General features: G+C 40.7%; 1 protein-coding gene across 1 annotated transcript in view; it reads left to right on the top strand.

The window, feature by feature from the left end:
- Positions 1-13,282, top strand: part of ERICH5 (glutamate rich 5) — a 28,121-nt gene that overhangs the window by 3,947 nt on the left and 10,892 nt on the right. Inside the window, exons 2-3 of the mRNA XM_077809954.1 lie at positions 9,046-9,477; positions 12,098-12,217. Of these exons, the coding sequence (XP_077666080.1) occupies positions 9,046-9,477; positions 12,098-12,217 (552 nt within the window). The remainder of the gene's footprint in view (positions 1-9,045; positions 9,478-12,097; positions 12,218-13,282) is intronic.

Here is a 13,282-nt window from a genome sequence, read left to right as displayed (position 1 = left end):
GCTAACCCTATAGGTGTTAGGACGAGGCTCTCAAGTATGGTACTGCCCTTTGGAATTGCACTGCTGGTGGAATCTGAATTGGGGAAGATCAGCCTACTATGCAGGTGATCATCCAGTGACACAGATCTTGTGTGACACCAATCCCTTGTTGTAGTTTCAACTTGTTGGAGCAAGTATTTAGCCTACAGCCAGGTTAAGTTAGAGCAGCCCTGAGCAGGTGTGCCCCTGATCGGCATTCTCTGTAGTTCAGCTGCACCCCGGAATCTGATCCTTAATTTTCTAATATTTCTCTAAGATTTTAAATGTAAGCTTTCTTTCAAAACAAATAATTTTTGAAGCTTTGAGGTTATTCTGATATCATATTTGAAATTATTTAGTTTTCTGGGCCAGATCCTGCCACCTTTACTCACATTAGCTATCTGCTATTCTGAGTACTTCCATTTGCGGTCATTGGAACTACATACATGAGCAAGGGCTACTCCCATGAGTAAGGGTTTTCAGAATTGGTTCATTTCTTTGCATCTAGTGCCAGTGCTTTAGCTTATGCTCAAATAAATTGGTTAGTCTCTAAGGTGCCAAAAGTCCTCCTTTTCTTAGTGCTTTAACAAATATTCCTAGATTTAACACATTGCATCTCCATAAACTTAGCTCACAAAAATTTTAATAATTTCATTTTAGAAGTTATTTCAAAGACATTTTAAAATCAGTTGTGCTAAATCCTGGCCTTGGCACACGTGCAGTGTGGAACTCAAATGCAACTGTGAGCCCAGTTGGTTTCTGTGCTGCAGAACCCCTGCACGTACCTTAAGAATGGAAGAATCTCTTCATGGTGGTCACATGAGTGCTGTGGTAGACAGCCATGCTCTCTCTGGTAGATATAATCAGGAAATGGGGCCATCAGCCAGGAGAGAGAATGGAGCCATCAGGCCAAAGAACTATTTCCCCACCACCATCACCAAGCCATCCATCCTAATGGATGGAGGAGATATGAACATTCTCTTATGCCCATGAAATAGGTTTGGGAGAAATTGTGCCTGCTTGAGAGTATAATTTTCCCAGTCCTTCTCGTGGGGCCTTGTGACTCCAAGTCAACCCTACATAAGTCTCCTCTGGCATAAGTGCCATAATCTAACACTAATAGGGTTGGATAAAATACGCACATAGTTAACCTAAAAACTTGCTTGTTTGCACTTAATTTTACTGATATCCTTACCTGCATTCTTCAACTATGTGTTAGTAGGTCTAGTCGTGGTGCTGTTATAAGGACTTATAAGGGGAATACAGTTATTCCCCTGACTGGAGGAATACTAGCTGTAGAATAAAGGTTTTCTATGTGTGTTAATTCTTTGCTGTTGTATTTTAGAACATTTGTTTTGTTGTACAGTGTTAATAGCAGGTTTGTAAGGGAATAGTACTACAGAGATTGCTAGGTGGAATAATGCAGACTTGGCGCACTTTTGTACAATGGAGCCTCCTGAAAATTTTGATGAAATAATTTTATATTGTTCCTGCTGTTTTGGCCTACTTCCTCAATATGCTAAAGCCAAATTCCTTGTCAGTTTCATTCTGCAGCTGGCTTGATACTAGTGCTTCTATAGAAGAAATTCCTGTTTCTGAGCAGAAAAGAGGAGACTGAAATTACTGAATCTGAGATATTTCAGTCATTCAATTTAGATGGTTGTTGTTGTTTTGTTACCATATATTATAAGGCATATTAACTTCTTAAACTAATGTTATGGTGCTAGTAAGTTCGGACTTGTGTAAATATGCTGAAATACTTACTCAGGGTTGGAATTCTTACCAACCAGTCAGGATGCAAGTTATTTACTTCCTGAATTAGTTTAATAGGAAAAAGACATTTACAAAAAGATTTCTGTTAATTTGTTTATGGAAAAACTTATTTCATTCAACTGAAATGTAATTGCAAAAGTTTGTGGCTATTTCACTGTATTTGAAATAAGTATCTAAATGAACACAAACATACAACTGCTGGCAGATGGCTCTATTACAGAGGTATGAAGTTTGTGGGAATTGCCTATCTAAACTCAAAATATTTTTACCATTTCTAGCTCCAACTTTATCTTCTTCCAACAATGAAAATAAATATTTTCAAAGGCTTAATATATTATCACTATAAGGAATCTTAAGTGTTGATTGCCACAAGATATTCATATTTCTAAGGAATGAATATATTAAGCTGATGTTTGGGGCCCTACTTCTTCCATTTTAGAGAGTCCACCCTATTTTGAATGAAAGCAGGGGAATGCCCTCTGAATTCCCAGCAAGATGGACTTTAATGGCATAATACTAATTTAAAATCCACACTTGCGTAGGACATTATATAAAACCTGTCATCAGTTAGATATGAAAAGAGGAAACAGGTACAAACTGGAATTTGAGTAAAGGGCTGTAGACTAGCACAGGGTCTGTTGTTCAAGCAGAAGGCAATTGTGTTGGCTCCTACAGCACAGGCTTTGCATCCTTGTGTGCAAAGGATCTGTGTTTATCTTGCCACTAGAAGGAAGCAAGGGTTAGTGGTTGGAGCAGAGGACTTGGAGCTGAGGCTTGAATCTTTTTCCTTGTGCAGTCACTTACTCATTGTAAAAAGAAAAGGAGTACTTGTGGCACCTTGGAGACTAACCAATTTATTTGAGCATAAGCTTTCGTGGGCTACAGCTCACTTCATCGGATGCATACTGTGGAAAGTATAGAAGATCTTTTTATACACACAAAGCATGAAAAAATGGGTGTTTACCACTACAAAAGGTTTTCTCTCCCCCCACCCCACTCTCCTGCTGGTAATAGCTTATCTAAAGTGATCACTCTCCTTACAATGTGTATGATAATCAAGGTGGGCCATTTCCAGCACAAATCGAGGATTTAACAAGAACGTCTGGGGGGGGTGGGGGGAGGGGCGGTAGGAAAAAACAAGGGGAAATAGGTTACCTTGCATAATGACTTAGCCACTCCCAGTCTCTATTCAAGCCTAAGTTAATTATATCCAATTTGCAAATGAATTCCAATTCAAAACCAGGCTCCAGCGAGAGACTGTTGAAGTTTTTTTGTTGTAATATCGCAACTTTCATGTCTGTAATCGCGTGACCGGAGAGATTGAAGTGTTCTCCGACTGGTTTATGAATGTTATAATTCTTGACATCTGATTTGTGTCCATTTATTCTTTTACGTAGAGACTGTCCAGTTTGACCAATGTACATGGCAGAGGGGCATTGCTGGCACATATCACATTGGTGGATGTGCAGGTGAACGAGCCTCTGATAGCGTGGCTGATGTTATTAGGCCCTGTGATGGTGTCCCCTGAACAGATATGTGGGCACAGTTGGCAACGGGCTTTGTTGCAAGGATAGGTTCCTGGGTTAGTGGTTCTGTTGTGTAGTATGTGGCTGCTGGAGAGTATTTGCCTAACAAAGAAAATAACAGAACGCCACTAGCCGTCACCTTCTGCCCCCAACGCATTATTAAGGATCTACAACCTATCCTGAAGGATGACGCAACACTCTCACAAATCTTGGGAGACAGGCCAGTCCTTGCCTACAGACAGCCCCCAAACCTGAAGCAAATACTCTCCAGCAACCACATACCATATAGTATCTTCTATACTTTCCATAGTATGCATCCGATGAAGTGAGCTGTAGCTCACAAAAGCTTATGCTCAAATAAGTTGGTTAGTCTCTAAGGTGCCACAAGTACTCCTTTTCTTTTTGCAAATACAGACTAACACGGCTGTTACTCTGAAACCTGTCATTACTCATTGTGTGATCTTGGTAAAGCCACTTAGCTTCTCTGTGCCTCAGCTCCTCCACTTGTAAAATGTAGAGCAGGGATTGGCAACCTTTGGCTCGCGGCCTGTCAGGGAAAGCCGCTGGCGGGCCGGGACAGTTTGTTTACCTACAGCGTCTGCAGGTTCGGCTGATCACAGCTCCCACTGGCTGCGCTTCGCCGTCCCTGGCTGCGGGAAGTGGCGTGGGCTGAGGGATGTCCTGGCTGCCGCTTCCCACAGCCCACATTGGCCAGGGACGGCGAACTGCGGCCAGTGGGAGCTGCGATCGGCCGAACCTGTGGACGCTGCAGGTAAGCAAACCGTCCAGGCCCACCACTGGCTTTCCCTGATGGCCCACGTGCCAAAGGTTGCCAATCCCTGATGTAGAGTGTCCTTAGCTACCTCCTGGTCATGTTCTGGTTAAGTTCTATTAATTAATATGTGGATTAATGTCTGTAAAGTGCTTTGAGATCCTTGGATGAAAGGTGGTAGATAAATTTAATGTATTTTTCACTTCATTTGCTTATTCACCTTTTGCACTGTATTATGCTTTGACAATGAGACTAGATTACTTCATGTAATGTTTTTTTCTAGTTAATTTTCATTTATTTTCACTTTGTGGTACAAGTAAAACACCAAGTTGCTACAATATTTGCAGGGAAGTATTAGGAATATTTTTTAATTGTTTCTATTGAAATATTTAAAATTTAGAAATATTTCTGTTGATGTTAGGTTTTATAATATCAAGGTTTTCAAAATTTATGTTTTGGTTCTGCAGTATGTGGAACTGACAGTGTCCTGGTAAGTGTAAAATGTCAAGTGCACACAGTTCTAGTGAGGATTTTATTCTGTAACCTAATGTAATCTTCTGCCTATTTGAAAGTTAAAACTAATTTTATGTTGAAGTGTAATGTAACTAAGGGTTCAATTCTGTCAACACACATGCCAGTAATTTTACTCCCATAAGTAACATGTTAACACGTGTGTTAATGTTTGCAGGATCAGACTCTGAAGAGCCAAATTTTGAAAAGAGACTAGTGATTTTGGATGCCTCCATCTTTGGTGTCCAACTTGAGACCCCTTTAAAAAGGCCTTATCTTCAGAAAGCGGTGATCACCCCCTTCTTGAAAACTACACCCCTTTAAGCTGACTCAAGTTGAACACACAAAGGCATGGGAAAATCATTAGTTGCACTTGTTTTGAAAATAGGGGCCATGACCAGAAAATACCCCTTCTCCTGGGAAAAAAAACAACTCTTTAAGAAATCTGTGCATGCCTTCTTACTGAGTTTGGCTTGTTATAGTTCTTTGTAATCAGATACCTAAAACCCCTCATTTCATGTCATCCTTCCCACTATACCTTGAATTACTTTGCAAACTACTGTGCACCTCAATATTTGACAATGCTCATTTGAATGAAAACATGAAACTGTTGTGGCTTTATGTATATATATTTCTTTATAATATACAATACTGTTTAAAACATTTGCAGTTTTTCTTTTAATTCACAATCACACTTTTTTAAATTCACAAATTATTTTTATTTATTACTGTGAAGATTTTCCAGTGAGAAGATAAAGCAGAAAACTTTTTGCTATTCTATTAAAGCCCAACTGTATAGTAATATGTATTTTATAATATTCTCAATCATTTGAAATATTAATAACTTATGTGAATCATAATAGTAAACCCCATGCAATATAACAAAGTCATAATGTAATCAATGGTGATAACACTTCAGTAATCCTTTCAATACATTTAGCTAAAACCTGCAATCTAACTTTGTGACTACGAACCTTGCCAAGATCCATTTAACATATATAAAGAAAAATTGCATTATTGGTAGCCCAGTGCGTTGGTTCAGATTATAGTTTCCTATGCAAATGAGAGAGAGCATCCTTTGGATACCCTGTGTTTAGCAGGTTTTTTCCATGTATGTTGTCACTTTCGATCCTTTATTCCTGCCACTCATCTACCTCAGTTGTCTTTCCTTGTACTCCTACTCACTTCAGCCAGTATGCAGGTGGCACTTTTTAGGGGACTGCCTCACCTGAGTGCCCCAGGAGAAGTACTGTTTTCTCCCTGACTGCCTCTCACAGAGAACTGTTTTCCCTTCAAGGATATACCACAATGAATTTATCTCAAAAGCAACCAGACTCAAATAATCTGATTAAAAACAAGATTTATTACATTCTTCAGCCATTCCCCTACATGTTTAAAATATTGCTTAATTCTGTTGACAACTCTCATCACCGCAATAATCATTTCACCAGAAAATGCAGTTTGTCATAATCTTGCAATTACTATATTAACGCATTTCCTCCATGAACTCCCTAAGGCTTCTTTCATCATAATACTTTTTGTGAGATAGTTAAATTCAATGTCTTGGCAAATTTAATCAGGTGATGATTAAATCGGCCTGGTAGATTGGTATTAATTTGATGGCTCATTCTGTGACTTTTTCAACTTTATGATAAAATGCCCATAGATATGATGCATAAAAGCAATTTTGTTCTGTTTTCTTCTCCTAAACTTCATCTGGCTAGCAGACCCATAGCTTTATTTATCCTGTAATCCAATCACAGATGAAGGAGCCAGAACTGTTTAGTTTATGTTTACCATATTTCAGTGATTCCTTCCACATTAGTAGAGAAGTACATTTGAATGTATAGCCTGTGTTATAAGATAGACTAATATGTACAGTAGTTCAGTGTTAAAAATGTTGTGTATTTTAAGAAATTAAAACGCTTTTTCTTGTCATGTATGTGAAGTACAGTATGCTGTCAATGCCCTGGTCTTCACTGAGGTTAGCAGTGCTTAGATGGTAGCATTTAGGCAGGTGTCCCATCATTCTTTGAGGTATATGTTCTCGCCTCAATATGTCTGGTGTGCATGTTACTGCTACCGTGCATATAACCTATCATTAACAGGAACTGTGTAGCTGCATCAAGGGGAGAATCCACCTAATGGCTGCTAATTCTATTGAATATGAAAATCTAGCTCAGTGGTTTGCGTTTTCAAGTGAAAGACATGGCACCTCATCTGTAAGCACCATTAGAAGCCACCTATGTGCATCTAGTGTGCCAACTTTCTATCGCACAAAACCAAGCACCCTTGCCCCGCCCACAACTCACTCCATCCCCCCTCCCTCCATCGCTCGCTCTCCCCCACCATCACTCACTGGGCTGGGGCTGGGGGTTGGGGTGTGGGCAGGGGTGAGGGCTCTGGCTTGGGGTGCAGGCTCTGGGGTGGGGCCAGTAATGAGAGGTTCAGGGTATGAGAGGGAGCTCCAGAATGGGGCAGGGGGCTGGGGATGAGGGGTTTGGGGTGCAGGAGGGAGCTCCAGGCTGGGACCAAGGGGTTCAGAGTATGGAAAGGGGCTCAGGGCTGAGGCAGGGGGTTGGGGTGTGGGAAGGGGTGCGGGTTCTGGGAGAGAGTTTGGGTACAGGAGGGTCTCTGGGCTGGGGTGAGGGGTTGCGGTGCAGGAGGGGGTTCGGGGTGTGGGCTCTGGGTGGCACTTACCTCAGGTGGCTCCCAGAAGCGGCTGCCATGTCCGGCTCCTTAGGCAGAGGGGTGAGGGGGCTCTGTGTGCTGCCCGCAGGCGCCACCCCCACAGCTCCCATTGGCTGCGGTTCCTGGCCAGTGGGAATTGTGGAGCTGGCACTCGGTGTCCCCTTGTGCCTAGGAGCTGGACATGCTGGCTCCTCCCGGGAGCTGCGTGGAGCCAGGGCAGGCAGGGCACCTGCCTTAGCCCTGCTGCGCTGCCGACTGTGCTGACCAGAGCCACCAGGGTCCTTTTTCAACTGGAATTGGACACCTGGCAACCCTATGTGTATCCCAGGGTAGGATTTAACACTCAGTACACTGGCTGTATGCATATATTTGCTGTAGAAATTGTTTCCTTGGTCAGTATCTGATCATATGGGCCTAACTCAGACAACACTTACATATTCAATATGCTTTACTCATAGTAATGACAGATCTATTAAAAGAATAAGTTTTATACACAAATGTAAACTGTCTTACAGGTTGTAACTAGAGCTGAGTGAATAATTTGTTCAGGGGTTGAGCTGAAATTTAAAAAAACCTGATTTTGTTCAAGGCAAATGAGAGAACTGAAAAAAAATCATTTAGGGTCAAATAAAATAGTTTGTTTAAACCAAAATTATTTGTTTCCAGATTTTTGGGTATTTTTCACTCTCTTTTGTTTTGTTTTTAAATTAGCTAAATATTAAAATAAAAATACATTTTTGATATGAAAAGTCCAAATATTATTTTTCAAAATGGCCAAGACACAACACTTCCAATTTTCCAAAATATATTTTTTAGGGCTATCAAATGATTAAAATAATCGCAATTAATCATGAGATTATAAAAAATAGTCGCAATTAATCACAGTTTTAATTGCACTGTTAAAAAATAGAATACCAATTTAAATTTTTTATAAATATTTTTGGATTTTTTTTTACATTTTCAAATATATTGATTTCAGTTATAACACAGAATACAAAGCGTACAGCTCTCACTTAATATTTATTTTTATTACAAATATTTGCACTGTAAAAAAGGAACAGAAAAAACAGTATTTTTCAGTTCACCTCATACAAGTGCAATCTTTTTATTGTGTAAGTGCAATTTACAAATGTGGAATTATTTTTTATTTTACATAATTGCACTCAAAAACAAAACAATGTAAAACTTTAGAGACTACAAGTCGAAGCATGAAGGGGAATACAAATGTTTAGCATATGTGGCATGTAAATACCTTGCAACGCCAGCTACAACAATGCCATGTGCAATGCCTGTTCTCACTTTCAGGTGAGATTGTAAATAAGAAGCGGGCAGCATTATCTCCCATAAATGTGAACAAGCTTGGTTGTCTGATAGATTGGCTGAACAAGAAGTAGGACTAAGTGGACTAGTAGGGGCTAAAGTTTTACCTTGTTTTATATAATCATAATTATTTTTTAAGTCTAGTTAATTTGTTTTGAGTTAATCACTTGTGTTAACTGTGATTAATTAACAGCTCTAATTTTTTTCCTTCTTTGGCCAAAACTGTTGGCTGAATTGGACCGGAATTGGCAGATAGTTTTGGTGCCCTGAAAAGTGCATTTTTCAGCGAATTTACTATTCACCATAAGCATTTCACCCCACTCTAGTTGTGACGTAATTGCACAAGTGCTGTCCTGGTTTAGTACTGATCTATTTTAAACACTTGTTCATTAATGTCATATTTTCTCTTTTCTTTTTAATTACAATAAATAAAAGCTACTTCAGATGAAAACTTTCCAACCACAGAGGAAAATGAAACTATACCTGACCAGACAAAGTTAGACCCAATGGAGGAGGTGGATCTCACATCTGAGGAGATAAACCCTAGTGAGAATCTTCCAGCAGAGGAGTCAGAAGTTTTGATTCCAGCACCAGCAGAATGTGTTAATTCTAACTATAAAAGAATGGATCTGGACGGCACTCGACCACTGGCTGCAGAACCACTGGAGGACGCTGGACCAGTGGCAGGGGGCACTGGGATACCGCCGCCTGCGGGACCGGCAGAGGGCACTGGGATACCGCCGCCTGCGGGACCGGCAGAGGGCACTGGGATACCGCTGCCTGTGGGACCGGCAGAGGGAAGTGTCAGCCCTGTAACAGAAATCATCAGGAAAGTACAAAGTAACGAAGAGGACCAACTCATTGAGGGTAATATTTGTGTTTTTGCAGATTCAGGAGGCCAAATTCTGCCTTTAGAGACTTGTGTACAAGTCCTGTTGACTTCAATCAACACTGCACATGAGTGTGTGAGGGCAGAATTTAGTCCACAGAGTTCTTACACTGTATTATATGAAAGAATGTGGTTGGGAAAGTCTCATGCGCAGAAGTCAAAATTGTAATAACTGTAATAAAGCCTCTCAGCACTATCCGTTGTTGACTGTGCTACTTCATTTCATACTCTGTGTTTTCTGGTTAGATAAAACATCCCTTAGACTCCTCATTTAAGTGCTGAGGGGTGTTTCTTTGTAAAATATTATTGCTCAATATCCACAAATGCCATATTATCCATTTTAGTATATAGCTGACGTAAATATTATTGTAGTGTTATCCTTGTGGGGGGAGTGGGATCTCGGCAAGCTATAGAAAGGAAGGGTCATTCCCTGTATAGTTTATTTGTAAAGCACCTATAGAGTGCTGGATGCAGTTATTCTAGAAGCATAAGTAACACAGGCATCAAGCTAACTGCATAGAAAGTCCTTTTACCTTGCAGGGAGTCAATGGGCCTCTTTGAGAGAGGGTAGCAGAAGTAGTCTTTGCTATGCTCAGTTATTATACTGTAGGGCATATTTCTCCCTGGTGTAATTCTGTTGGCGTTACCTGGTCTAATTCTATTGGAGTTACACCAGGGATGCATTTGGCCTAATAATACAGAGTTCTGCTTTCTATTGTGGTGGTGTTCTACCAATTAAAAAAAACAGAAACAAGCTGTGGGGGGAGGAAATGGGCAGAAGGGCCATCTTATGGGGCTAGCTGCTGGACAAGCAGAAAAGTACAGGAGATATGAGTGTAAGAAAAGGAGGAGCATGGGGTAGGGTTTCTCAAAGAAGAGGAAAAGTAGATATCTGGGGAGGAAAATCATGTCAGAGAGTATTTGCAGTGCATCACAAAGGTGGAACATGCATTGAGGGCCTGGGGACCTCATGGAAGGGGGGAGTGCAAGATGCGGTAAGTTATCTCAGGAGAAGGCTGCTCAGTGAGTCAGAGATTCAAGGGAGTGTTTACACATGAGGGCAGAGTATCCCACGCATGGATTGGGTTTCTCACTGGCTGAGTGTACATGTAGTAGGTGCATGTCTAAGGGGAGTAGCTTAAATTAGGGATCAGGTGTCTCACAATAAGTGGCAATTACTCATTAAAGAATTGGACACTTTATGGAGAGGCATTCCCTAGGGGAGCACAGATGGGTGAAGCACATAAGGCATGTGCTCTGTAGGAGAGCATGCCACCAACAGCCTCTCCCACTGCACATTCCTGCTGAAGAGGAGGAAAGGTCACTTCTTCAAGCAGAACTTAATGGCACATGCAGTCACTTGGATATGTAGCATCACCGTCCGTAAATGTATTGGCTCTCCTGAATCTGTGTTGTGAACCTGTACACCTCACATAGGGATATCTGAGGCACAGGAGCTGCTCTCCACTCTTACATATAGTTGTTTAAGAGAATTTGGAGTCTGTTTCTTCATGAGATGGTCATTTATCTCCATATCCGTTAAATTACTAAAATAAAATACTTGTGTTACATAAAAGCTATATGGCTGACTTGGTTAGTTTAGCTCAGTGGTTTGAGCATTGGCCTGCTAAACCCAGGGTTGTGAGTTCAATCCTTGAGGGGGCCATTTAGGGATCTGGGGCAAAAATTGGGGATTGGTCCTGCTTTGAGCAGGGGCTTGGACAAGATGATCTCCTGAGGTCCCTTCCAACCCTGATATTCTATGATTCTAAGAGTTTGATTTCTTGATTATTCCATTAACTGGCCCTTATTAGCTTACTAGCATGATATTGGAAGCAGAACACTGTCTAGTAATCCATGTAGCATGGACCCTGTATTGGGACATCTTTGCAATCAAGAAACTGATTATTTGTCTGAAGGACAGATATGGGGGTTATTTTGACCATTTAGTCATTGTTGTTCCCCTTCATCTCACAGCAGGATTTCTTTTTGGACAAACTCTGTGTACAGTTTTGCTGATGTCTGTCTCAAAATGGTGCTATTCTGCATACAGTTAATTTGTGTGTGTGCTCGCACAGGGAGGAGGGTTCTTTCCATGAATTTAGCGATGATTGGGCTCATCTATTTATTTACAGCATATTTTTTTATTTCCTTAATTCACTGATACTACTAAGAGGGATGACAGTGAGGGAAATCATTAGTTTTCTATTTCAACTGGAACTGCACGCTACCACTCTTTTCTGTTTGTGTTGTTGACTCTTGATAACAATATCTATATTAAAAGTTTACAGTAAAAATCACAGTTACATAAGAAAACAAAATCAGTTTAAATATGAAATCAAGCCTCAGCTCAGAGTTCTATGAATGACAAGTGAAGCAGGAGCATTTTATGGATGTGAAACATGCACGTACCTCCACAATTGTAAGTTACATTTGAATGTCTCTTATCTATTGATTCATTTGGTTGTTGACCTATTGCTGTATCTATAAAAGCTATTGCAGGGGTGACAAAACCAGATCAGCCATGCAGAAAAGAGCTGGGGTATTTAATACTGGTTAAGGGTATCCTAATTTGATATCCATGGTTACTGTTTCCAGGTGAGACGGGAGAAAAAGTGGAAACTGAGAAGCACAGTGAGCTAGTAAGTGAGGGGACTGAAACAAAAGAAGAAAAAGAAACAGGAGAAGCTGTGGATGCTACAGCAGCAACAGAGAGAGGTATGTTGACAGAGAAGTGAAGAACCATCTGTATTATAATTTAAGAGACAGAAAAGCTGTACAATGTTAATGAACATATCTTTCATTATCATTGCATTCTCAATTTGCAGCTGCTGCCTTCTGATTTTAACACAGGAGGCATAGTTATCTTAAAAGACATTGTTTTTTTGTTTGTTTTGTTTTTTGGTAGTAATCAGGCGTAAGTTGTGCATTCTATCAGGTCTCATTTGTATAATGTTCCTATAATCAGTAAATCATTCCCTGTTTGGCAAAAATGGTAGACTTTCTCTCTAATGCACAGGTCTGGAAAATTAGATGTTTCATTAAGAGCATGAATCCCATAGTTACTGTTTGCTAGACTTGTTCTTATGAATAGTTTATTATCACAACCTTGAGATTTCCTTTCCAAGATGATCCTTCATTTTAGATCCGCCTGCTCTTTGTTATTAGCAGCTGAATTCAGGAACCTAACACTAGGATAAGTGCAAATTCCAGAGTCAGTGCAATCATGTAGGTAAGTAGAAAGCATGAGCTGAAGAGAGAATGTTTAAAAACAAATGAAAAATAATAAATGTAGGGGAATAGGAACATCACTCCAGAAGAATTTAACTTTACACTCAAATTATACATCTTTAATTTCTGTCATCGCGCAGGCATTTCATGGGAGGTATTTCCTACCCCTTACTGTTAAACAGAGGGTCCCATATTAACTTTAATGGAAGCCGGTCACGTAGGGCCAGTTTTTTAGAGGTATTTAGTGCCTAAAGACACAGATACGTTCCTAATGGGATTTTCAAAAGCACTTAAGTGCCTAACTCCCACTGATTTTTGAAAATCCCACGCCATGCCTGTCTGTATCTTTAGGTCGGGGGCAGGCAAACTTTTTGGCCTGAGGGCCACATTGGGTTTCCAAAATTGTATGGAGGGCCGGTTAGGGGAGGCTGTCTCCCCCCAAACAGCCAGGTGTGGCCTGGCCCCCGCCTCCTATCCTACCCCCTGCCGCCGCTTCTCGCCCCCTGATGGTGCCCCCCGGGACTCCTGCCCCATCCACCACCCCCTGCTCCC

This window comes from Eretmochelys imbricata, chromosome 2 (genome assembly GCF_965152235.1).
Source record: "Eretmochelys imbricata isolate rEreImb1 chromosome 2, rEreImb1.hap1, whole genome shotgun sequence".
NCBI classification, from domain to species: domain Eukaryota; kingdom Metazoa; phylum Chordata; order Testudines; family Cheloniidae; genus Eretmochelys; species Eretmochelys imbricata.
The sequence above is the reverse complement of the archived record's forward strand: the minus strand, read 5'-3'. Positions and strand labels throughout refer to the sequence as shown.